The 27,531-nt window shown below is 43.5% G+C and overlaps 1 protein-coding gene across 4 annotated transcripts in view; it reads right to left on the minus strand.

The window, feature by feature from the left end:
* Positions 1-27,531, minus strand: part of LOC146510974 (partitioning defective 3 homolog) — a 377,572-nt gene that overhangs the window by 61,955 nt on the left and 288,086 nt on the right. For 2 of the 4 annotated variants that reach the window (XM_085172912.1, XM_085172913.1), the window contains exons 20-21: positions 27,392-27,520; positions 18,758-19,063 (exon numbers count right to left, since the gene is read on the minus strand). In XM_085172912.1, the coding sequence (XP_085029038.1) occupies positions 18,758-19,063; positions 27,392-27,520 (435 nt within the window). Of the gene's footprint in view, positions 1-1,393; positions 19,064-27,391; positions 27,521-27,531 lie in introns of those variants that run through there. The other 2 variants (XR_014876129.1, XR_014876128.1) reach the window with 2 other exon arrangements.

The raw sequence follows: 27,531 nt of genomic DNA on the forward strand, positions 1-27,531 counted from the left end.
GATAATTGGTAATTCTAACGACAGACTCTCAGCCTTGATTCTGAAGTCCTAACCAAAATTCCCGTTGATAGGAATCAAAAGCGACAGAATTATAACTGCACTGCAATGTCGTCAGCATTGTTACAATTATCCAGAAGAGTCACAATACAAAACCCGTCATCATCAAGCAAACATTTTCACACAAGTGAAGGAAACATTAGCATTAATTGTTTAAGGCGCAGTATCTGAGCTGATATTTTACTGACGTGAGAACTGTGCTCCGTGTGTAAATGGGAGCAATTAAGTGCTGTGTTACTTTTGTTAAATCAAGAAGAATGGCCCTCATTTACCTACAGTGTGTTAATCTGTGTGCAAATTGCACATATTCGAGGTAGCTACATATTTGTTGTATAAGAGAACAGAATCAACAGTGTCACTGTTTTATGAATGCTTATTTACAGATTTGCATGACAATGACTGTTTAGCAAAACGTATGAACAAACAAGAATGTAAAGGTAATGTACAAGATACAACAACATACATGTTGTATGATGTAGCGTAGATGCAATGTTGCCATTGTTTTTGAGATCAGCTTATCAGACTTAGTAGAATCTGGATTTTTCGCTTTCTCTTTTTGTTTATCTGGGGCTGAAAGATCAGCTGTTCTCATAGCCTGCTAGTCTTTATCAACTTTGACTCAAAAAGCTTTTTTAAAAAGAAACAACAACAAAAAAACTTGAGAATCTCAGGGGAATCGATATTCAACATCCCCTTTATTTTAGCCTGTGTGCCACTTACGTATCCATTTAGATATGTTTATCTCTTTCTCTTAGATAAATAAATTCCTTTGTCGCCCCAGAGGTCTTTATCCTTCAAGCTCGGGTCCTCTACCAGAGCCGTGGGAGCCTGAAGGACCTGCGCTGTCTTTGCTGTGTTCTAGGACTGCACTCTTCTGGACAGAGATCTTAGATGTTGTTCCTGGGTTTTCCTGGAGCCACTCCCATAACTTTGGGGTCACCGCACTGAGTTCTCCAGTTACAACTGGGACCACTGTTACATTCACATCTTCTCAAGCTCTTCTCTGAGTCCTCGGTGCTTGAAGCTTCATATGGTCCTTCTTTCTGATGTTGCTATCACTATGGCCATCTTCTCTTCAAGAGTTTCTGCTGCCTGAGGCACTAACCACATGGTCACTTGTGGCCAGGTTATTAGACGGCAGTTGGATGGGATTCTGGGAATCCTTAGGGATCAGGACTGTCCAGCCTTAAGTTAGCCTCTCATCGAGCAGCTGGTTCATTTGTGCTGCAAAATGCTCGTGGAGTGTTGTCATCTTCTTCAGCCAGTAGGTATGAAACATGGGAACACGTGGAAAACACTATGGAAAGATGCCCCTTTTACTGTCTTCCCCCTCGACACTACTATTTAAATTTCCACACGGGCATTTGTAAACGAGGACAAATGTTTCTACTCTTGTAATTTTGCACCTGTATCTCTGTCAGGTAAATGTCCTAAACCCGTAATGTGGCAAATATAGGAAGAGTCAGATTGTATTCTTCCTGACTTGTCAGCCAATTAAAATTCAATTGAAAGCCCCTTTAAAAAAGTCTTATCTGTTATTACATCATTTCCTCTGTTTCTGTTAGTCCTTTTTGTGTTGTTTAAGAATCACCAGCAAGCCAAATAAACAAGCAAGTGTGCCGTTTTCTCTCTTCTCAGTAAAGATATTGGGAAAAAAAGAAACAATTCTATTAAAAATATATGTTTCGAATGTTTTAAAAATGTCATTTGGAATCTAACAAAGGTAAATTCATTAACCTTCGCTCCTCAGGCGTGTTAACAGGTATAATAAGATGCTTATCTATTAAAACTAATAACACAAACGCTAATTATCTGTTTATCAGTCAGTGATGTAACGCTGGAAACGCTGTTCCAGTAAACCTCCAGAAAACAACGTTGACACATGAAGGCTTTGCCATTGTGTTTACTTGCTGTCAACACACTGCAGGCGCACAGCCACCTAATTAACATCTATGTCCTGTAACTGTGCCAATGTGTGCGTGTTTTATTCTCATTCCGATAGTGGGGGAAACAAAGCAAACTAACAACAAAAGGAAAGTATTTTGGCCAGAGGCATCAATCGCTCTGCCATGATACAAAAAAGACAAAAAAGGAAGTATTCTCAGCATCTGAGGCCAAAGCTGGTTAAAAACAAATAAGTAAACAAAAAAAGAGGGATGGTCTCACATGAATGTGAGCAATAATGACACACTGACAGCTCCAATTTATATGGCTAATAACCGTGTCACAGCATCATGGAGCCTGCCTGGTGAATTATAGCCCCAGTAGACTCTATCGCTGCCATTTTTCCTAAAGCCTCCCTGAGGAGCATCCTCGTCGGCTGCATTCTTCTCCCCAAGGCCAGCGCGGAAGACGAGGAGGAGGAGGAGGCTCGCAGATATGTGGAGAGTTACAGCAGAGGGTTGCGGACTGCTTGCCTTTTATGTCTGTAACGGTTGTTTTAAAGACAGACCGATGGGTGCGATGAGAGCTGGGGAGGAGGAGACGTGGAGGGAGGCGGTGTTTAGCGAGCACCTCTCTGGAGAAAAGCGGTTGAGTTATGGAGCGTGGTGGGGACTGGATACAGCTTGCACCTCTCCACGATGGCCGGATGAATGGTGGGATGGAAATGTACAACTGCGGCCTCGACGGCGAGGCGTGGGAGGTCAAAACGCTCTTCTATACCACGATCTTTTTCTCTCTCCAGGAGCTGGGACTCATTGGTGATCTATCCGTCTTTGAATTTTGTCTTCTACCTCTCTTTGTCTTTGCTTTTTTTCCACCACCAGGTGATGTAACCACTTACTCATCCTCCAACAAAGGTTAAAATTCAATTTCAAGAAACAGCAGAAATCAAATCATAAGGGATCATTAGTTACTTTCCACTTCAGCATCCCGCGCTCACAATTTAACTGCTCTCACTCTTTCTTTCCACACTTCGCCTTCTTTCTAGCCACCTCTGCCTGTGTTTTGGGAGCAACGATGACGCAGCACGCCATTCTGATTACAAGGTTAAAAGACACAGGCGGGGGAGTCGAACAAACAGTTGCGCCGCTGAAATCATCCTCGCTAAAATAGAAATGGCATCTGTCAGACGTCGGCTGTAATCGTGTTAATGTTTGAATGTGTACCCTGACAAAGAAACTGCACGTACACACAGGAAAAGATGAGAAAGACGTGCTGTAAAGCGCCCCATTAAAGATGAAATTGTGCCGGCTGTCTGCATTGGTCAAAAAGATTAAAAAACAATAAACAAAACAAGACATGGGTGGTTGTTTAGACAGGAGTTTCATTCTGTCACTCTGCACCCCCTGATAACATGATCCACCCTGTCTGTGTGTGTGTGGGCTGCTTGCTTTCACCAATGGCCCACCTACCCAATCAAGCCACAAAAAAACATTACTTTCTCTTCTCCTGTCATCCTCTTTTTTTCATCATCTCCTTCCTTTTAACTAAGCTGATTAAAAGGCAACTCCCTCTCTCTATTTACTCAAACACCGCCCCCCCACCCCTCCACACACACACACACTCACCCACCCACCCACCCAGCTGCCACCTAACCCACAGCCCAACGGCAGCGTGGGACGGCAAGGAGCCCTAACCACTTTCTGCATGAATATTAAGTGCGGGATTTGTGTCGCGGGTTTGAAATTGGAAATCACAAGTTTGACTAATCAGCTTTGGAGGTTCCACATTGTGGGGTTTGTGTGTGAGTGTGCGTGCGTGCGTGCGTATACGTCTCGTCTCTCGTCTCCAGTGGAAACAGAGAGCCCCTACACACACAAACACACACACACAACCCAACCACCGCTACCACTGATCCTGCTGCGAGTCAGAGTGCTTATTCAGTGCCTCAGCAGGGCCAAGCACCCCCTCCCCACACACACACACTTGCACAAATGCTCCCCTCCACCCTTGCTTCACTGTATTCACTCCCACCCACCTCCCATTTAAAAAGGGGCCCAGAAATAGCCCAAGAGGCTATTAGGAAAAATAGAGCCAGAGGAGGAGGAGGAAGCAGTAGGGGTTTACAGTCCAAAGCCATTCAAGGATACACTCCAGAGTCTCTCTCTCCCCCTTGTCATCCATCCTCCTCCTTCGCTCTCTCTGCCTCTCTTTGTTCTGATGAATCAGTGCTTTAGTGAACATGCTCATTACAGCTTGATAGCTGGGGCTTGTGCACTATCCCTGGCATTGGCTTAAAATGGGGGCGAAAGACAGATAAAGACAGACGGAGTGTGTGTGTGGGGAGGGGGGGGGGGGCTGTAGTGTAGGGAGTGGAAGCGTGCATCAGAAAAGTGGGAGAAAAAGAATAAGAATGAATGAAGGTTGGAAAAAAGGAACATTAACGAAGCAGAAAGGATTGCGCAATGATGGAGCGCAGGTGAAATGAAGGGGAAGGAAAATTTGTTATAATTCAAATTTTCTTCCTTTTTCCCTTTCACCACACTTAAAAAAATAAATAAAAATCACGATCATATTTAGAACATCTTTGTCTTGCTCAATGTACGAAATGTTATTTTCAAGAGACAAGAGACATTCGCTCGCTTTAAATCACTTAAATAAACCACTTTAGCTTCAGGGTTGGACATTTCGCTATCAATTTATGTTGCTCCATCTCCTTGTGGAAATGCACCGAGTCTTCTAAAAAATGAAAATTACAGATAACATTCAAAGGTATTGCTGATAATAGCAACACTATACATTCTTGTTCGTTCTGAAAATGTCACGTAGAAAGATTTTTTTCTTATTCTTTACAAAGAAAACTTGCAAAAGAGATGAAAAAACTCTTGACTAACCTGAATCTGTCTCCTGATAGTAATGTAAAAGAGCTAGAAATACTCGACCATGACCGATGACACACGTCTAACCTCTTTGTCTCACAGTTTATGATCTCAGTGGATGCCAGGATGATTCCATGGTTCAGATGACAGGTTAACACGATTCTGCTGTGAAACAGATGTCAGCTGAGATATAATGTGATTATGTAGATACACAGTGAGACAAATAACATAACCATAGTGTAAATGTGATCCTACAACAGATGCATGTTTTTTAAATTGTGGATCAAACTGGCCTGTTTGTGCACCTCTGAATAGCATAATTTAGGAACTGTTTTTTATTCATCGCATGAATGTAAAATTTCCCTCAAAATAGCAAAACTGTGAAATTATTGCAATAAAGACTTTTAAAACCCTGTAAGTAACCCAGTGTAAAACGCATTTTACACTGTGGGCCGCAAACAACTAGCTTTGATCCAAAGTGGGCCGGATCAGAGGATCTTTTTGTTGGTGTAAAGAAGTTTAACTGCACGTCTAATACCAGAGATATGTTAACATAAAGGAAACAACTGAAATTTCAGCAACACGTCTCAGTTTTTCAGTATTTTCAACATGAAGAAATGCTGCAATAAATAAATGTGTAAAATGACAGAAAAAGTTCTGTTAGCTCATTGAGCAGACAGTCCAATATATACATTTCTACAGTAGACAGTGAAAAAATAGCAACGTTCTCTAATTTTATTGTCTATCTATTACTTACTCATGCCGTAGGACTGAAAATACAGAAACAAGGTTAAAATTTGTGCCTTCCTTCACATTTGCCAAAGCCAACCAGTGGCGGGCCAATTCTGGCCCCCGTGCCTTATGTTTGACACCCATAGATGGTAAATGGTCTGTATTTGTATAGCGCTTTACTTGGTCCAAAGGACTCCAAAGCGCTTGACACTATACACAATCATCCACCCATTCACACACACATTCACACACTGGTGATGGCAGCTACATTGTAGCCACAGCCACCCTGGGGCGCACTGACAGAGGCGAGGCTGCCGGACACTGGCGCCACCGGGCCCTCTGACCACCACCAGTAGGAAACGGGTGAAGTGTCTTGCCCAAGGACACAACGACCGAGACTGTCCGAGCCGGGGCTCGAACCGGCAACCTTCCGATTACAAGACGAACTCCCAACTCTTGAGCCACGATCACCCCATAGTGTAGAGGCTGAATAATGTTTGTTTTTTATAAATCACTTCACACGACATTTCCAGCAATCAAAGTTTTTCTGTCTCAATCCAAGAAATTGTCACTAATTTTAAAGTTTTATACAGCAACTCAAGGTATTTTATTGACCAGGAAATTAGTTCCTTTCCAAACAAGTCCCTCCTTCTTACATGTGATGTGTCAGCTTGCCCTTCCACTACAATCAAGGATTGTTTGTCTGCTCAAGCATTATTGGTCTGGACTTCTCACACTACAAGCAATCTACAAATGAAAAAGGAAAGTCCTGGTACAGAGCAGACAGAAATAATAAATCTAAATATTAATGCACAGACATCTGTTTATAGCAATGATTATGAGAGTAACATTATACAGAAACATTACAGAAAACTATAAAGTAGTTAGGTAGTCAACCTTCGCTGAGATGCAAGAGATAAATCACAACTTCCTACAAAAGGTCATAAAAAAAAAAAGCTGTGGATTTTAATTGACGTCCCTGACTACCACTAAAACACGGCCATTATCCGTGGTGAAACTAACTGCAGGTCGGCCTGGCGGTGAGCCTTTAATGATAGCCATATAACTGCAGGATGGGGATTATTCTTTATGTTTAACCATGGCAGAGAAGACAAGTGTTTCTAGGATGACATCTCACTGGGACGCTTACAGACCATCAGCCATAAAAGCTGTAAAGCTAAAAGATAGTGGAGCGTCGAGAGGCCACAGTTGCACATGTTTTTAAGTGGTAATGGCCAACAATAACACCACGATATCAAACTCTAAGACAGAGACGGGAGAGCGAAAATGCCCATTGTGACAGAATTGAAATTTTAAAGCAAAAATATTTGTCTGTTTCCTAAAAAGCTAGATGTTAGTGGTACTTAATGAGTGAAATCAAAGTCTCCTTGTATTTTTACTCTTCCTTTTACTGTGTAGTTCCAGACAAGAGGACAATGGAGAGGAATAACAGAGCTTATTGCTTCGGACCGACATGGCATTTGGTTCAATCAGTGAACCAATTCAATAAGTCTGACTAGGTTAAAATGCCTTTGCTTATTAACTTCCCAAGTAATCTCTTTTGGCACAAACAAACCCCACCCCACCACAGTTGCTACAGTGGAAACGGAGGGATGCTAATGCGATTCCCTTGAAACAGCCCGCTTTTCTTTGAAAACAAGCCAGGCTCTAAGACCTTTAGGTCTGCGATGATCCGCAATGACATCATGAGCCCATTACCGCGGTCCGACAAGGCTGTGTGCTGCCATTACTCTGTTGAATGGGACTAAGAGCATTTTTACAGGCACGCTGATGGCATTAGAAATGTGTGGTGGCCTCCACGGGGCTTTATCGGGTCCCACGGTGAGCTCAAACATGTCCAGCTCAGGTAATGAAGCACTTGTCCCTTTTTGCTAAAGGGGTCCTAAAGTCCAGTCCAGGCCCTATCACTGCCCTGTAACATATACAGAGAAGCCTCCAGGCTTTCCCTAGTAAATTCTTCCTTTTTTAATTTATTTTTTCTCAAATTCTGCACATATGGGACCACAGAGTAACAGTCAGGAAATGAGTCCCATGTTCACTCGATAACCACAGGATATACACTCTGCTAACACACGAAAACCTGATACCTACGTTAGAAAAGATGGTGTAAGCTATCCAACAAGTGTTATCAAAACAAAGCAAATAATTGATTTTATAAGACAACATTTAAGTTGTCTGTCCAACATTTTCATATTATTACTTAAACACACAAACACTCTTAATTAAAATGATGCACCATTCACAATTAGTTACAAAGACTGAATGTGAAGGCCCACACTGTGTCCAAAACCTTCACAGAACTTAACCGAATGTTCATACAGACATTAAAAAGAAGAAGAAGAATGGTCCTGTGCACTATTTCAGTACCTCCTCATGAGTCAATCTCAAATATTGGAAGAAGGCTTAAGACAGATGGAATGTGTCGCTGGCTGGTCTTGTGGATTTGGGACGTACTCACCCATTCAGCTCCCTGTAATTACAAAGGGTTTTGCTGAGATCCGATTTGCCACTGGAAGCTTGTTCAAGGCACGGGGATTGGAATGACAATGCCGTAGTATGATAAAGGAATATGGATACCGCTCTTAAAATAGAGGGAACTTATGCTGCTCTGTGCTGAGAGCACTTGCTCCCCGCCTCAGATGTGGTAAGGTAAATTTAATTACGTGCCCCTGTACACACTGACCGGCTTTTGATTAGAACGGACTGACTTCTTGGCACAGCCGCAACACCGGAACCACTTGGAAAACAGCATTAGGTCACAGTCTGGCTTTTGATGTAGGAGACAACTAAACGTATGTTTTTTTCTCACGTTCATGTAGTCGTCTCTTTATAATGTCACGCATTACAAAGAGACGAGAAGGTAAAGGTAAGCTTCGACATTACGATTTTACAGAGGACACAGTGTTGGGACTATGGATTTAATCTTGTAGATTACCAACATGTTAACAATACACACCACACTTATTAGTCAGTATTTAAGTTGCAGCTGTTATTCGAATGGATTTTGATGAATACACAGCAGTAAAAGAAAGCTATTAACTACCGTATTTCCCGGACTACAAAGCGCACCTGAATATTAGCCGCACAAGCTAAAATCAGGGGAAGATCCTGTTTTGTACATACATTAGCTGCACCTGACTAAAAGCCGCAGGTGTTTCAATGTTGACTTATCATATGTAAGAGAATATGCACAAAGGGAATTGTCAGGAAAGAGATGGCTGTTTGGAGACACACCCCTTTTATTAATATTTTGAAAAACAAGTTACGGGTACATATTTGCATAACTTTTTAGGTATATGTACAAGTAGCGGTAAATACAAGTACGAAACATGTACTGTGCTTCATAAACGAGTAACAAATGTAGTACATAACAATAACCTACAGCAAACCAGAAAAATAGATTCGGACTACCTTTTAGGCAACGTAGTGCCGTACAACAGCGGAACAAATGAAACAAATCGTCTTACGATATGACAAAAATCATGGACAATCCATAGAAAAGCCGCACCTGACTAAAAGCCGCAGGGTTCAAAGCTTGTGCAAAAAGTAGCGGCTTATAGCCCGACAATTACGGTACTTGTTTCCACAACCGGGCAGTTTTGCTTCCCTTTCTTTCACGAGTTATATTTACAGTAAGAGTTCAAGCCTTAAGCAACCTGGAACAACTTCAATGTCTTGCCTTGGCTGACACCGGGGTCACTTCTGTGTGCATCTATTTGAATGCTATTCTCAGGCAGAGATGGAAATAAGGCTGAAGGAGGATGAAGAGGCATGGGAGCCACCTGCTTGCTGACACGGTCCACAGTGCAAACCCACGCTCGGCAGTCACCTGCCTCTCCGTCACGTTCCTCACCTGATCTATTTCTGGAGTGGTCTGGAGTGCATGTTAGAGGAGAGGACCCACGATCAGTTTGCAAAATTGTGTTATCTATCACATGAAAAGCAGAATTTCTCACGGAGATCCCCATAACAGGCACACACAGCGATGTGTGTTATTTAATCAACATGGATTTCTAAGTGATTGAATTCCAGGAGAAATATATTCCACGTTTGCTAACAGCGTGTTCTCTCGGAGCTTTCTCCCAATTAGTCGCTGTGACATTTTCAAAACAAATCATCACCTTCATACCAAACTGTAGAGGGAAACTTGCCAGGCCTGACAAATGCCCGTCTAGTTTGTGAATATCTCCTCTGTGCCGTACAGTCGGTTGCGTTGTCGGGAATTAGATGTCTTCAAGGGAGTTTGGAGCGGTGGATTAAATCTCTATTTAGAGCTGGTGATTGCCAGAAATGGAAAGTCCTCTAGAACTGATCAACAAACAAGGCTTCAGCATCCTCCGGCCATATACAAGCCCCCCCTCTAAGCCTTTCCCTTCCATATTCTCTGCTGTCTGCCTTGTATGCCTCACGCTCCCCTCTTTTCCTTTCATCTTCTTGTGAAAATTCATTAGGTACTGTACGCATGTCTTCCAGGCTTCGAAGGACGTTGATAAAACACTGCATGCGCAACCTTAATCAGCTTGATCCACTTGATGTAGAGCTGAAGTGAGGTGGGTCTATATCTCTCTCACGCTCGCGTCTTCCTTCTTTCTCTCTCTCTCGATATGCTTTCAGGCTGTTTGCTTTCTTAAATGAATGTAATGGTACAAACGGAGGATAAATTGCCTTTCTGTGCGCTCCATCTCATCACATCCATCCCACAGGGCCCTTTCCAAAGTGGTAGGTTAAAAACAAAAGAGAGAGAAAAAAAAAAAGAAGAAGAAGAAGAAAAAAAAAAAGAATGAAAACAGACCAGGAAAATAATTCACTTGCCTTGCCTGGGAGATACTCATTGCTATCTGTGTGGAAACCCCTGCGATAAGGCTGATGTGCATTTGGTGCATTAGGCCTCCTGCACTATCGCCGCTGCACAGAGCGGGCTGGGAGAAAAGGGCAAAAGTCTGTGCGCAAATGTGTGTCTTTGTGTTGGAGCTGTCCCCTCATTTTGTAACCTATCTACAGATATTACGTGGGGCTTTTCCGAAGCCGTACAGGGACTGAAACGTCTAAAAAGCTGTGTGCACAGATTGTCCTGTGGGTACAGCTAGCTGAGCGCCTTGAGGATTCACCCGAGGACTCATCCATTTCATCCTCAGTGCTCTTAACAATACCTAACATTCCAGATTAAGGAACAGGGAATACGCCTTACAATTACTGAGGCACTAATATCAAAGCTACACACAGACACTCAGGGAAAAGAATGGAAAACTCACAAGGATTTCTTCTCAGAGACTAAATGCTTCCAAGGCTCTGAGACTCAAACTGGACTGACAAAAAGAAACCAAACACAGTTATGTGACTAACTGCTTTAACAGCAAGTCAGTAAAGCGTAATTCGTCACAGCTAATGTATGTGTCTCATTAAAGCAAAACTGTTCCTTGATGCTAGACATATCAATCCGACTCCCTCGGGGACACGAAGAAAATGTTATTAGCGGCTCACGCGACGTTATTAAAGCCTTAACGCCGTTACAAGGGTCGTAAAAGATTCATTTGTTTACCAATGAATTATTGAGAGGTGGGATTTAATCAAAGCTACAGATGTTGCAGTCAGAAAGTGTTGTTAATCTCGCTTTGATTGCGTCTAAATGAAAATATAGACTATAAAAATCACAGAGACTGATTGCAGATTGTAGAGTTAATTACAGTCGCCAAAATAAGAGAGCAAACAATAAAAAAGTGATTACTTCAGACTGATTCAGCGATCATCGTGGGGTGGGGGGGGCTTTGCCGTTCAATAAGAACTTACTCTTCATCTGCGTTACTCTAATAGAGTCATCCAGCGGTCCATTCAGACACTACAGCACGTAACACAACTGAAGATGGTGCATCTGTGTTGGATTGTGACTGTTGTGGTTCCTCATCTGAAGACAATGACATAACAGCTCCACTGCCCTGTGGTTATGAACCAACTTGGCGCTGGGCTCTCAACGTTTCCCACCTTAAAAGTCAACATCTTCGAGCAGAATCACGAGGCGATGATGGGGGGGATGCTCAGAAAATGTTCCTTTGAGATGAAAAGCCTGACCTTTTTATCAGCAGCAGAAAATGCATTAGCAGCCTCATAATTCAATTTCGCGACCATGCAAAGTGGAGGATTTGACTGAGTTTCAGTGCGGCGAGAGCGAGGAGAAAAACACGGCGCTGAGTGTTTCTTTGGGTTGTTTTCCTCTCTTCGCTGCTTGCTTGCCAAACTCTTCAGAGCTGCTGAGTTGCAGAGGACTTCAAGGGCTTTGCACAGCTAAGCGCTGTATCGTTTCTCCACCCGCCGTCGCCGCCACCACCTCTTCTTCTGTGTCTCCCTGACTCTGTCTTGCCCGTGCTCTAAGAGGCTTTAGAAAGTCAACTGGGTAATGGGAGCAGCAGTCAATCAAATTACACTCTCAAAGGTGATGCTTTGTTGCACGCCCACTTCTCAAAAACCCCGTGGAGCCTGGCACCTGTCAGGTTGTCGTTCTGAAACGCGGCATCCAGTTCCAGTCACCCAAACCACCCGGTCCCTTGGCAGATGGAAGGGTTGACTTGTCAACCGCCTGTCGAGAAATGAGGTCATTCCATTTTGCTAGGTCTTACCTTTTTTTTTTTTTTTTTTAATAAGGTGAAACGAAACAAACTTAAAAGGAAACGCTGTTCGGGTGTTTCCGTCTGCCTCACTCTCACGTAAGCTCCGTAACAGAGCAAGTGCAATTTACTCTGTGTGCAGTGTGACAAATGATATTTACCTTTACTTTATATAAGGCGTTAACAAAACTGAACATAAATAAATCCCAGCTGTCTATTGGTGCCCTTCAGTTTTACTGAGTCTGACAGCATTGTCAAAACAGCACTGGAGCTGCCAGGTCTAATAACATGGAGGTAAGTAATAAATTGTCAAATGAGCTCTTGTTGTACCGTGATCACACGGAGGAACAGTAAAACTTGATACGACAGCACGGGCGGGATCTTTGGACGCCCACACCGACCAGGGGTCCTCGTATCTCTAAGGGTTTTATAGGCTCAGGTCTGACTCATTCCAGCTTTACAGTCACAGTGACCTTCCTATTAGAGCTCCATTACCAAAGGTCTATTAGAGAGAGGGGAGCATACCCAGGCTATTTTTCCAGCTGTGGCCTCGTCTTATGAACTGTAGTAGATAAACAAGTATGCCGCTTTGCTAGCTGCGCAGAGTCACGGGTGAATTAAGGCATTAAATGAAAGCACTTGTATGTAAAAACAAGAAGTAAAAGTGAGTCACAGACGCAAAACCAAAATCTACAGAAAACAGGATCTGCAAGCAGCTGGACACCACCTCCTCTGAAAAGGACCACCACCCAAAACCAAACTAAGCCACTAAGCAGCTCTGCTTAGTTTACTGAAGCTAACGAAAGATTTTCCATCTAATTAAACGTATTTTGCTGTAATGAGTGTTTCTTCTAGATTCAACTCTTTTGAATCTTCGTGTATTTATACACCCCTTTTCCTCGTCTCCCTCCGCTCACCTCCAACAGACTGCAGTGGATAGCCACCCCTCCCTGAACCTGGTTCTGCTGAAGGTTTCTTCCTGTTAAAAGGGAGTTCTTCGTTCCCTTTGTCACCGAGTGCTTGCTCTTGGGCATGTGCTCTCAGATTGTTGGGGTTTTCTCTGTATTACTGTAGGGTCTTTGCATTGCAAGAACCTTGAGGCCTGCTGTTTCGATTGTGTGCTATATGAATAAAACTGAATGGAACTGAATTTGATTAAAGTTCTGAGACGATGTTAAACAGACAAGTGGGAACTTAAGACTCCTGGACGCACGAGGATTGTTTCAAAGCTACGCAAATGAGTGAAGGAAGAAAGATAACTAATCGGCTAAGGCAGGTTTCATATATCTAATATATAAGTTCTCTGTCCCTGTTGAGTATTTAATATGTTTTGTTTTGTAGGCTTTATTTTGATTGGTACATATGGTCTTAGCTAATATTAACCAAATTCTCTTTTCTTGGTTCCTGACAACATTTATACAACCGTGCTTTGCTTCTAGTGATCATATGGAAATCAGGAGTTCTGACATCGTATTAATCACATATAATATTATTTACTTGCCAGTATTTATTTGCTGGTCACAAATAAACTGCTTGTTTTAAAATGTTCTTATGCAACATGCCTTTTTGGCATGACATGCAATAAATGTGTTTACTTTTTAGACAGTGTATATTGTTGCACACTACAGATGCTTTTTGTTATGAAGTGCACAGGGTCATGTGGTAGAAATTGATCAGGTTAAAAGGCAATGACGCATTTTTTTTATATAGCAGTTCTAACCGCAGACCTCAACTCTGTCAGAGTATCACTCAAACAACCGCGTAAAACAGGATCCTTAATCTGCCGCTTTGATCACAGTGTGTTTCTCCTGGGCCTCCTCAGACGGAAGTAACAGTATCCAGGTCAGGGTTAAATGCTGCTCATTCTTCTCTTTCATACTGAAAACTGACATCCACGAATGAGCCGAGCTCAATGAACAATATTCAACTTTTCTTTCCTTTCTTTTTTTCTTCGCCTCATACACGAACTTCACGTCATCGCTGCCGATTCTCCAAAATAAGAGGCAAGTGTCAGGATTAAAAAGTGAAGAAAGAAAGTGTAAGTCATATAACTGCAAGGTAAATCAAAAGTTCTCACTCCAATCTCGCTGCCTCGATACATGGATTAGTCAGAAATGATTGTAAATTATGTTGTGTCTGCGCCCTATTCTTGACAATGAAAGTTCCATTAAGTTTAATTTAGAAATGCAAATTACTGTTTATGTTTGTTATGATAGACAAGTGACAGGAGTCTTGAAATGCAGATGTGTTGCTAGCTCGCTTTTTTTTCTTTCAAATTGCAAATAGAAAGCGTCTGAGCGAAATAAGAACCAGAGAATATTATTATTCTCAAAGGCAGAAAGGCAAATATTACATGCATTCAAGCTTTGGCTGGAATACACAAGATATGCAAAGCAGCAAGAGGTGCAAAACACAAACGCACTGTTGAACATGGAGTGCACATTTCCAATCAATTCACAACATTTGCGACGCCTAATCCCATCCCTACATAGAAGAAAATCCATACTGTGCTATCAGCACTCAAGGCTCAGACCCCAAACTTACTGTAAGCTTGGATTTATGATTAACATGCACCTGTCAGGGTCCCTGTGCCTACCCGGTCGGCTCAGTATGGCTACATATGTTTTTATATTCTTTTTTGTTCCTGCTCTCTCCCTTCCCCTCTTTCCCTCCTCCCTCTGCCTGGGCGGAGCTCACCTGTGGGCTCCTGCCCTTGGCCCACGCACCTGGTCGCAATCACGCACCTGTGGCTCATCACGAGTGTTCCAGCTCCTTTATAAGACGGCAGCTCTGTGTTTCTCGTCGCTGGACCGTTGCCGACCCTCGTCAGTGTAACCCCAGCTCAGTTAACTCTAGAGTGTTTTCACAGCGATCTTCCTTTGTAATCCCTTCGTGTCTCTGTTTACAGATTCCCTGGACCAACCCCTGTGTTACCTGAGTGATTGGAGTGTGAAGAGGAGCGTGAGGAGTGGACGGAGTGTGTGGACCCCCGGAGCCCGGCTTTCCCCTCACTTTTGTAAATAATCACCTGGTGTATCATAATAAAGACTCTTGTGCTTTCACGACCTAGAGCCTGCACGTGAGTCCGTTCAGTCCCGTTGTGACAGCACCACTATGAAGGCATTAGATGCTGAGAGAAACATGTAAAGATGTGTCCGAAACACAGCTATAACAAGAGAAAGGAGGAAGAAAAGACAGAAGAGTTGACAATCAGACCCATCATACAGGGAAACAGTTGCTTTCTCAGAGATGATCAATAAGCAGATTGATGGTTAAATGTCCTTTTCTGGCAGTTAAGTCGTTCAAATGGTCGTCTCACACTGTATCCCTGCACGGAGCGACTCGAGTGCATCACTGACCAGCTTGTTGTGATCTGACTACACACAGCTGCTGAAAACCAATCAAACATTCTTTATTCACCATCAGTTCCTCCATAAGAAGTTTGCAGTTGCTATGACTACAAAAACACTACCTGTAGAAACGTGCAGACATAACCTTGACTTTAAAAATATGAATCAGTGGCTTTTATCCATACCTATGGATGTTTTGGTAAATGGATTAAATCAGCGATCACAGGAAACAGACAACTTCATCATCTCTACTGACAGAGATTCTTCCTCCTTAAACAAATAGACACACACAGGGAGTATGTCTGTGAAGGTTCTCGGTCATCCAGGTCATCGTAGTCAAAGGAGCTTGCGAAGAAAAGCGTCTAGACTTCTTTAAGTTACTTGAAGACGTTTCACCTCTCATCCGAGAAGCTTCTTCAGTTCTAAGGTCAAATGGTGGAGAGTCCCAGATATAAACTGAGTTCATTGTGAAACCTGAGTGAAAGGAGTGAAAGAAGCCATCTATGGCTGTGTCCCAATTCAGGGTCTGCACGCTTGAAGTACGCGCACTACACGCACTACGTACGGTGCGTACTATAAGTACGAGAAGTGCGGAAGTGAAAGGCTTGTGAAATGGGACGGTCTAGCCTTCGTCGCGCTGTTCAGGTTGCCTAGCAACCATGATACTAACCGCGAGAAACGTTACATACAGCTTTGTGTGACAGAAATGAAGGAGAAAAATGTTTTGTTGGTCAATCATTTTTGTCATGACATCACTTTGAATAGTTGAGTATCTGAGGCTGAGACCACAGGACTGTAAAACATGATTGTTGGGCTTCATTTCTGTAGCGAACAGTTATTTCAAGAGTAGTTAGTAAATAATAATTAGCTAATGTTGTTCATGAGACTAAAATCATCTCACTGTGGTAATGTAAATATAATATGGCCAATATTATAGTTATTGTCAGATTATATATATATATATATATATATATATATATATATATATATATATATATATATATATATATATATATGCTTTACAACTAAGTTAACGCTGAAAGTACAAACATCACTAATGTCACACAACTTTGCCACATGTGGCCATCAGCAATGTTTTAATGTTCTTCGTTATTAAACATTCGCACATAAATAAGTGACGTCATGTTCAGTACTTACTTTTGACAGTTCACTTTTCAGCCGCTCCCTTCTGCCGTATTTTGCGGCAAAATTATCCACACCCACCGCCGCGCTATGAATTGTGGGATATATGGGACCACGAAGCGTGCACCGGACCACGCTTGATATTTGGGGAAATCGACGGCGCATTTGGAGTATGCGTTTGAAGTACACTTCGAATTGGGACAGCTGTCGTCGCGTGGCGGTGACGTAATCACACTTAAAATGCGTACTTCAAGCGTGCAGACCCTGAATTGGGACACAGCTTCAGTCCACTGTGAGCGACCATCTTTGAACAAAGGCGGTGGTTTATGACACCAACTGTCTGCCATCTATAATCCAGTTTTGAGTTCCCTCCCCAGACGCCTTAACGCCCACTTACATCCTGGGCCATCTGACCTCAGGAATTCGCATGATAAGGTGGGGCCAGGTTTCACAACGAACTCACCCGAAACTCTGGCTGATTGGGACCCACACCCAGTTTCACACCTTGGCTCAGGTGATTAGAGGATCATCAGGGTGTCCTTTTGTCCCTCTGTGGGGGGATACTCCCACTAGGTTTAAATCTGGGACTCTCTACCATTTGCCCTTAGAACTGAAGAAGCTTCTCAGATGAGAGGTGAAACGTCTTCAAGCAACTTAAAGAAGTCCAGACGCTTTTCTTTGCAAGCTCCTTTGACACATACAGGGAGTTGATTCAGCCTCCTCCGACACTAAAAGCTGATCTGGCTGATCTACAGCGACACTTGGTTGAGCCTATGACGTAACCTAGGCGAGCAACGATGCTTGTGCTTTGTGCTTTCTTGTTAACTACCTTGTGGTCGTGTCCCAGTGTTTTATAGGCAGTGCTAGCCACGAGAGGATCAAATAAAATGCTGGGATTTCTGTTTTTTTTCCCCTCCTGAGTTGCCACCCTTTGTTGCAGTCAGACTTTCTTCAGTTTTACTTCTGTGTACATTCCTTCACATCTATTCTGAAACTATCCACTTGTGAGCTACGACAATTCTCTCTAATAATTGATCCATTCAAAAAAAACGCAGTGCAAAAGTAGCCTGAAACACACAGGAGGAACGTAACATACTCACAGTAGTTGCAGGATGTGTTAAGGCTACGTGTAGTTACATTTCCATGATATGCCATAGTGATTTTTGATTACGGTGGATCCCCAGTTAACACATATGTGCCTAGAAGTGAAAGGTCACGTGCCCCCAAGTGACAGCTGTCAATCACAGGATGTGGGAATTATCCAGCGCCCTAAGGTTACGGGAGACCATGAGAATAGCAGGCTCCTAAATGTGACCGCACTGACTGGTGAGAATTCTCGATTGCTAAACACACAGTACAACTGAGCTGAAAAACTAGCATTTTTTTGAGCTGGCAAACAATATTTAACCACTTTTATTTACAATGAATTTCACAGGGGGATTTACTGCGTGCTTTGTCCCACAAGGCCTTCTCTTTTTTAAATTTAAAAAATAAACAGAAAAGAAAGAAAGAAACGCACTCTACTTTTGAATCACAGCAACAAGTTAAAACACACACACACGATGGCTTCACACTGGATTTTTGGCACCTATTAAAAGAGTAATATCAAACATGGCATTGTCTTCACATCAAATATTTATATTAAAGCAGACTTCCCTCCTTTGTCTAGAAAGCCGGTATAATGTGCCCGTCTGGAAAGGGATGTGAGAAGTCATGGAGTATTACCTGTGATCCAAGAGTAATGGAAAGAAAAAAAAAGTGCAACTGCTTGATGTGGAATTGTAACACATGGAGAATTACTGATAATCTGCTGCTGTTCCTTCACCTCGGTGCTTGCACGGAGGAATGTCTTGTGGGACGGAGCGTGCAGTGAAACCTCGTGTGAAATCCATTGTTTTTCTGCAAAGTACGAGTCACCCACGACAAGCACAAGCGAACAAATACAATCACATTACTGTGTGTAAATTATAGATGAGGTGTAAAGCAACTACGCTGATGCAAAGGCGCAATGCTAGTTAGTGTCGTTTGAATGAACAAGAAAGGTATGGAGTTAAAAAAAAAAAAAAGCACTGCTTTTTGGGGCATCCTTTACCTGTCTGGAGCTGCGGGGCGTCCATTGCGAGGCTTGTTGACCTGGGCGTACAGCGCCTCCAGGGGAGGACCGTTGTCTTGAAGGTTCAGGGAAGGAGGATGCGGGCTCAGAGGACTCTGGGGGAGATGGTAGGGGTGGCTGTAGGGGTCTATGGTGCTGCTGTCTATTGACGAGCACAGCGAACCGATGCCGGCGTAAGTGTGGTCCTCGTCTGAGCTGAAGGTGCGGCTGACGACATCTTGGATCTCTGCGTACTCTCTCTCTTTTGCCTGCTTCTCACGGAGTTCCCGCGTCTTGGCCTGTATTCTGTCGGGAACACAATGAAGGGAAAATTTCAGGCAGGAGTTCTGAATTAGTGTGCAAAAAAGCCAGATTAATGGTATAATATTTTAAGGATTTAGTAGTTTTGAGTTATTTAAAAAGGTTATTTCGAGATATGCAAATAATGATTCATTCTGCTTCTGAAGCTGAAATGTATCATACATATATAATAAGGAAGTAATGAGATAAAGAAACGCAGCTTACAGCAAACTTTCACATATTGATGATATATAAGGAGGAGATTCTCAGAGGTAAACCTCTAAAGTGGCTTTCTTCTCTCGGCCCTCTAACAAAATAAGGTAGGAGGGAAACAGTTAGGCCTCATCTACGTCCCTCCTGCCCCTTCCTTCCCCTCCATGCGGCTGCTCTCCGCAGGATCACTTCCACAGAGCAGCCCCTTTCACGGGGCTTTCCTGTGTCAGAGAGGGGTTCCATGTGAATGCCCGTCTGTCTGCAACTAACAAGGCTCGGTCAGGGTGCTGCACGGGAGGGAGGAGAGCTTGCTTTGTGGGAGAAGAGGGATGTCCAGTGAGGCGAAGAGAGGAAAAGGGGTGAGGACAGCAGGAGGAGGAGGAAGGAGGGAGGGCACCTCCCACTGTGGTGACCCTGGCAGCAGCCACTGCACTGCTCACTGGTTCCAGATGTTGTATGTGCTGCGGGGTAACTCGCTCATCCACACACGCACAAGCACGCTACCTCCCACCCGTGCTACGTCTCCCTCTTACCTCAGGTCATAACCGACCTCTGATCCCCAACTGCGGCTCCTCGCAGATGATTGGCAGGTTTCGAAAGGAACTAGAAGCCCCACACCCCCCACAGAAGTCTCCATCTCATGTGTGTGTATTTTAATAACAGTAATCACATTTCAAACAATCACCATTTTTCAGTGCTGGATTAACCCAATTCCCTCTTCCAACCCGTAGAACGCCTTGTTTATTTTTAGCTGTCCAAAATCCCATTTTCTCAGCATTATCTGCAGAATGAGATTTTGATGGAGTCCTGATGCAATGTTGCATGATGTGCAGTCATCTATAAAGCCCCGAAGCTAGTTTGGTGTATTTTTGCATGGCTCTGTACGAGGTAAAAAATGGAAATGATCGGCTTAGCTGTGTGTAGTTGTCAGAAAGTCCAACAAGGGGAGGGGGGAAGAAAAAAAAAGACACTAAATCCCAGAAGCCTTTTCACCTGCCATCTGGCTAAAGTGATGTCAGATCTCTGCCAGGAAGGACCAGACAATGATGTTACCACAGGTTCACGGAAGTCCACTGGGATCTCAAGACCCTCTGGCATTTTATGGACTAATCAGATTCATAAAAACGGCAATATTGACATTTGGGATGAGATAATGGCCGGGGCTAGACTGGCGACATCAAGCTAAAAGAGAGAGGCTTCTCCTCCAGGCCTCAGGAGTCCAGCATGGATAAGGCTAATAGGTGCATTTCAATAAGACGATCTTAACAAGCAAAACCTGCAAAATTATGAGTCATGCTGCTGCTGCCACTGGCGTTATTACATCTGCATCCCTTCTGTGTTGTAACTTTGTTGCTTTTATGTAATAAAAATGTGTTCCAAAAAAAAAAAAAAAAAGGCTTTCATTTCAGCATATCTAATGCTTAATTTTTCATGGGCAAAGCCACGGCTTGTCTGGTTGTAGAAAAGATTTCTTTGCGTGTTTTAGGAGAAAACATATCAGCAAACCAAACCTGTTGCTCTGCTGTCAAAGCAAGACTAATCTTTTGGATGTCGGACAGAAAAAGGCTGGGTTGTGACGCTGTGTTGAGTTTTCATCTGTGGCCAGGTGGCAGCGGCTTTTCTCTGTGCCAAGCTGAGATTTGAAACGTGACTACTGGAAATGTAGCAGATGTAAAATGTGCGTTAATGTACATTTTGCATTATGAACTTTAAACACACTGATGTGTCTCCAGTTTCTGCTACTGCGGTGTCATCCAGCACTGCAAAAACACTCAAATACTTCAACAACTACTTGATGGAATAACATCAAAAAATGTTGGGAAATATTTGCAAAACCAGGAGAATGAACCGGAACGAGACACTAACAAGCGTGCGTGTGTGTGCGTGCGTGCGTGCGTGTTTGAAATTTAAAGCTTCGAGTGAAATGTCTTACACAAACCTCTTTTACCATAGAGACATCCCACAACACAATATTATCACAATACTTCACCCACGATGTGACATTACAGCAACATTTTGTGATATGCTGAGTATTGTTCTAACATATATTGTGATTTATTGCTTTTTTCCCCAACAGCAAATTATGTCCTCGAGATTAAACTCTGTCAGTATGTGTTTGATCTAATAAAAGAAAATTATCTCACTTCAGTTTTATTTTTTGCTACAAAATGAGATTGTCAAGCACATTTACAGTTCTATAGGAATATCACTAAAAACAATCAGCTGACAGCCGGTGCTTGTATATATGTCAGGATGTATGTATGCATGTGTCGAAGAGCATGTCCTCTTTTAGGATTTTCTGATTTGGATGTTTGTCAGCGAACATTTTCTCGGGGTGGTGGTGGATAAAATGAGCCCTTTTGTTTGTAACATTCCCAGATATTATTATTTTAATGTATTTAGTAAAGTATCCATATATATGGCGTCTGTATCAATAGATGCATGGCCCAATCCTGGTCTTTGTCTCCTTAATGATACCTCTGAAATCTCCTTGAAACAAATACAATGCAAAATGTTGTTCGCTGGATTCGCATCCGCAAAGAAGACTATTACGAAGCAATGGTTCAGTCCTGACATTTGTATGGAATCATTCTGGAGACGATGTCTTATCCGTGTTATTGGTTTTGAACATACTGCAGCAAAATTAAATAAAGCTCGACCCACGACTGTTGAAGCTCGGGAAATCTTCTCATCCAGAGTTATCTCCTGGAAGAGGCAATCATTGGTTTTAACTTTGTGTTTTTGTGTTTTTTCTTTGCTGTCCCTATGCTTTGTGACCCCCCGTTTTAAATCAATAAAATGTTGATCACAAAAAAAATAGATGCATGGCGATATTTTATCGATATCCTTGTATCGATAAAATATCACCATGCAAAATACAATATTTTCCCCCAACGCTATTACAGCGGAGCGATTTCGACATGATATATTAGATATACACAGCTGTTACTAATCACACTAATTGAGGCTCTGTACTAAACAAAACAGAACCTCCTGCAATGAGGAACACCTGTGTTTATTTATATTTCATGCAAAATGGCTGAAAACACAATTCCCAATCTACAGCCGCAAAAACCTTTAACTTTCCAGGCAAAACCATCACAGACGCATCAGAGCACTTCCATTGGTACTCAAAACCGAACAAGTCTCAAACAATTCGACCCATTAGTACAAAAATAAGCATTCGTCACACAGTACGTGAAAAAGTTTCATTTCTACAAAAACTCCGAAATATGGAGTAGAAACAAAAACGAAGAACACAACTCCTGTGCTGTAGTTGTTATCTGTAAACTCTCCTCGTGAATTATCATTCCATGTACAAGAACGTGGTGTACAATGCTGCAGCTGCTCAAATGTCATCTATAAATACTCTTCTAGATTGTTCTATTCTCTCCTGTGTTTCTCAGATTGCTTCCATTTATTGTTGGTATCCAACCTGAACAAGTGTGAACAACTCTGAGCTGCTGTGTTCATGAAATTGCGCTAATCTACGCTTAGTTGCGTTAAACGTCTGCCGACTGCAGAAGTGCAAAAACTGGCTTTTTGTAACTCGTGACATAGAGAATATTTGCTCAGAGTATAGCTGGTAGTACTTCAGCAATTCAAAAAATAACTGCAATAACAGAGTTCACATAAAGGTCAGGGAGCCATCGTGGTGCAAGTCGAAAGCTGAACAAGTCTCGATATAACCACAACCACAGGAAACTGTGTTGGAATCTAGAAGCCGTTTTTCTGCTCTCTAATATGCTCATTAGCCCCGAAACCTCACACACCTGCTAACTGCATTCTTTGTGGGTAACCTGTGACTGCTGCTCCGCTTCCAGGTCCTCTCATTCCCCCTGCCTTCTCCTCAGAGGCCACCCCTGCACTGCACCGTATATACTCCATTAGCCAATTAATGGCCCGGCATGTTAACACTGAGGAAAGTGCTGCCCACACTAAACACATTATTACTATCACATTATTACAGCCCCAATTACCAGGCCTTCTCCTCTCCTCTCCTCTTTCCACATACTCCATTTTTATAGTTGGCGCGCCAAGGACACGATTCAAGCTCTACTTCTCCGGCTGGATTTTTATTCCAAGCATACTGTTGAAACTAAAGAAGAAGCGACAATTTGCCCATCCCAGGAGAGCCTCTGTACTTTTGTACCTCTTAAATAAAATGCGATGCCTGCTTACTTCATAACGGTGGAGTGGAAAGGCATTTCCTGCTGGTGAACAGACAGTCTAGACAGTCTAATGCGGGGAGGCTTTCAGGGCAGTTAAAGTTCAGCCCCTAATCCACTGACTGACCGTGTCTTCAGCAAAATTATGTGTCAGCCAGATGACGCCGCTCTCCCTTTAACATTTCAGCTTTCTCTCTGTTATTCTCCTTGTCAGACCGCGTGCTCGCGCCAACTAAAGCTGGATTTGTAATGACGCCGTTACTATTAGCTGAACAGCGAGAAAAGAGGGCCGCGCGAAGCAATTACTTGAACTCTTCGTGTCGCTGGAGGAGAGTCCTGGTGTGAACTGGTGGCAACATGTCAGCTCGAGTCCTTTCTCTGCCGAGCTGAGTGAATCTCATTGTTAATCCAGCGCTTGCTGTTGTTTGGACCAACAAAGCGAGCAGACTCCTTCTCCATATGTTTGTCAATCTTTAATCTACCCCAAAGGACGCAAGGAGGAGATGGGAAGAGGCGGCGGCGGCGTTGGTGCTGGCGGTGGGGGGGCGTCTTTACTCTCCTACATTCATTTTGAAGTCAGCACGCTTGGAAGTTTCGAAACCATGCCTCTTCAATATGCATTGTTACCACGGCGGATGAAACAGAATGTATTTGCTATCTTACTTTCTCATCCAGCCGCCTTGAATGGATTTTTTTTTCAATACTCCCTCATCAAAAACGTGTTCTATTATTCTGAAGTGCAGACGGAGTGCAGCATACATCTGAATCTAATCAAAGCGCGGTAAGTGACTCTGCTCGCAGCTGCCTGCGAGAAGCGCGAAGCTCTGATAGCGCAGCTTTTCTGTTGACACTTGGCCCGCGACATAGTAGCGCAATCACGGAGATAATTGTTCGAGTTCCGCGGTCCTGATTCGCAGCGCTAATAATCGGATTAACTTGCTGTAGGTATCAATATAATTACAAAAGTAATCACCCATCCCAATCAACCCGGTTGGAGCTTCCTTTGAACTCGCTATGCAAATGAGACTCGAATAGGATACTGAAATAATTAGGTGGTTCGACAAAATGGAACGATATCACTGGTGCTGTGATCACCGGGAAGGAAAAGAAGAACTTTAAAGTCTCGGATCTTCATTCAGTGGGACAAAGTATCTTTAAGATGAGCAAAATTATAAAAGGACTTTTCATTTGTTAAATAAAAGACTTGGATTTGCCGTTTGCTGTCAGAAGTGAATTGTGCTGACTACTTCAGAAGCGCGGGTCAGGTTTTTGTTTGGTGAGACTCAGCAGGAAGTGTAACAACAAACAACAGGAAGCAGGTCATTGTCCAGGAAAGAAAAAAAAAGAAGAGGAAAGAAAAAAGAGAGATAGTCTCTGCTGTGTTGTGGGGAGCGGGAACAAGGAGAGTGGCGCTGGAGTGCTGGCTGCTGATTAGAAGCCATGCGGAGCCAAGCAGATAAGAGAGAATGGACATCATAATCAGCAGCTGCAGAGAAAGACAGACGACAATGGAGTTGAGTCCAAGAGAAAAATGAAGGAAGACCATTGTCAGGTTGGCTTTGTGCACTTCCCACACTTTGGCCAAGGAAACATAGTTTCGGGGCGAACACGTGCCGCGATAACACAGAGACTGATAGAAGCTCCATCAGCGCCACCGCAACCATGCTTCTTTCTCGGTCACGCCTCGCTCCCCAACAGCTGTCTCCATGAATGAGAACCACAGACGCCCGGGATCCAATCAGAGTGCTGGGTATTTTCACGATCCTCTCCATAGGAGCCAATCAGATAGAGCTGTCTTAGGCGCTGTCCAGTGGCTCAAAAAAACAAAGCAAAAAAGAATAATGGCCGCCTCTGCTGAGCTGAACGTGGATTTATATCAGCCGGACCACAGGTTATAATGATGGGACATGAAGCAGCCAATCGCACGAGCTGCATCCAATCTGCCAGATTTTTTTTTTTGCAAAACAAATCCTGCTCTTCATCAAGTGGGTCCGGCGCACTGTGCTCTAGTAATGGAGTCTAAATTTTATGTACTCTCTTCTCCATCATTTTCAGTCTATAAGTGGCTGACAAGATATCAATGGAGGAGAACGGCTTTATGCAAAATAAATGGATTGTATCAGCGAGGAAGCACGGGCCAAGAATACACTGCATGAATCACATCAAGGTCAGAGTTTTAAATATATGACCATGGCTACCTTATTGCAGGGTAAAAAGGGGACAGGCTTTATGAATTAATCTGTTTCACCTCTCCGATGACTCCTATTTTGAATCGCTAAAAGCCCCTGTCACAACTGTCTGCTCCAATTAATGACAGCGAATGTCAGCTGAGCTGGGAGTCTGGCCGCGGCCCATCCCGGGTCGCGGTGACGTGCTGTGCCGGTTGACGATTGCCAGCTTGGGAAGCCCGGTGAGTTCTGATCCATAATTTCATAAAAGCCCTTTGGAACGCCGCGTCTCGGTGTCAGCGGAGCAATCAATCACAGCACGAGCTGTACACGTTAGAGCTACGACAATCAAATGTAGCACCTCAGGAGTGTAATACAGTAGCGCTACCTGAAAATACAAGAAGTAATGGATTTCTGAGCCGTCGCCCTGCTGAACCCCGGTGCTTTGAATATCGACTTGGCTCCGTGGCAGGTTGGTTTATTATTGCCCACCACAATTTCCCTCAGGATCCCCTTTCCATTAACTGAGGGACAATCCTGGTCTGGCTGAGTGATGGGATTTGGGAACAGGTACAAAAGGAAAGAATTAGGCTGCTCTCCTGCAGAGGAAGCAGGGCTGGGAGCGCGCACATGCAGAACGGACACAAACAAGATGGGGAATGAGGATGTACGGCGAGACAAAGCGGCGGAGAAAGAACGTCAGCTGTGAAAGACGAGATTTAAATAACGTGGACGCATTTGGATGGAGGTGCGGGAGGGCATGTGCTCCACATATCTCGTGCCCGCCGTGTCTGTGTCGATTCTGCTGCTTAGCATGACAGCTCTCTGGGAGCTGCTCAAAGAAGAAAGATCTGGATGGACCACAAGAGCCATGGAAATGTGTTGGGCCACCAGCCAGAGGGGGGTCATACCCTCAATGGAGAGAGGACCTTCGTTGCAACTTATAGGTGAATACCAGCAAGAAATGCATTACAGCCTTTTGAGCAAGGCCTCCAGATGTTCCTTTCAGCTGAGAAGAGGGCCCTTTGTGACATTTGTATGTGTTTGTGTGTGTGCGTGTGCTTGCAGTTGTTTGTGTTTTCGACAGCCATCCGTCCTTCTTTTCCTTCGCTGCAACAGCGAGCGCTATCAAGTCCTATTGTTTCTATTCAATTAGCTGCCATTACCAACGGCAGTTTGATTACTGAGTTCATTTGGCTGGCGGGGAACAATGGAGGCAGCAAGCTGTCTTTTTCTTCACCAATACTGTCTAGCCCCAGAAGAGAATGAAACGGGGCTCGTCTGTGAGGGATGAGGCGCAAAACCGACGGCTCGCCTCGGTTCGTTTGGACATCCCGGCGTCCACGGTGCCAGAGGACAGAGGGCCAAAAGAGGAGGATGAAAAGGAACCGTGTATTCTTGAGCGATTAACAACCTGGGCGTGCTGCAGGGGAAGACAAATGGTGCGCTACATCGATTTCGCTATTACAATGAGCACTATTCAATCATGCTAAATCCACAGGGGCCTAAGAGCACCATTAGGAGGTCAGCGCCTCCGAATGGCACAGGCAACAACAATCTATAAATGATCTATTTAATGTACTGATATAAAAGAAAGGAGGGCATTTCACAAATTGACATCAGAGTGCTTTCCCAGAATTTCCCAACTGTGCCTCTGCCATTTTGTTAATTAGGTAGTTTGCTAATTTTCCAGTAATCACAGTGGGTTTTTTTTTTTTTCTTCCCCACTTTGTTCAGTTTAGACTGAAATCGTTACAGTGCTGAAGCTCTCTTTGAGTACTCACCTCTCTTGTTCCAGTCTCATCTGCTGGGTCTCCTCTTCTGATGCCTGCATGTCCTCTGCTTTGGATTTAGTGGAGCTCCTCCTCTCCATCTTGTCATCCAGCCGCTCGTCCTTCCGGTTCTTTCCAAACCTGGAAAAGAG

Source organism: Neolamprologus multifasciatus, chromosome 9, assembly GCF_963576455.1.
Source record: "Neolamprologus multifasciatus chromosome 9, fNeoMul1.2, whole genome shotgun sequence".
NCBI classification, from domain to species: Eukaryota; Metazoa; Chordata; class Actinopteri; order Cichliformes; family Cichlidae; genus Neolamprologus; species Neolamprologus multifasciatus.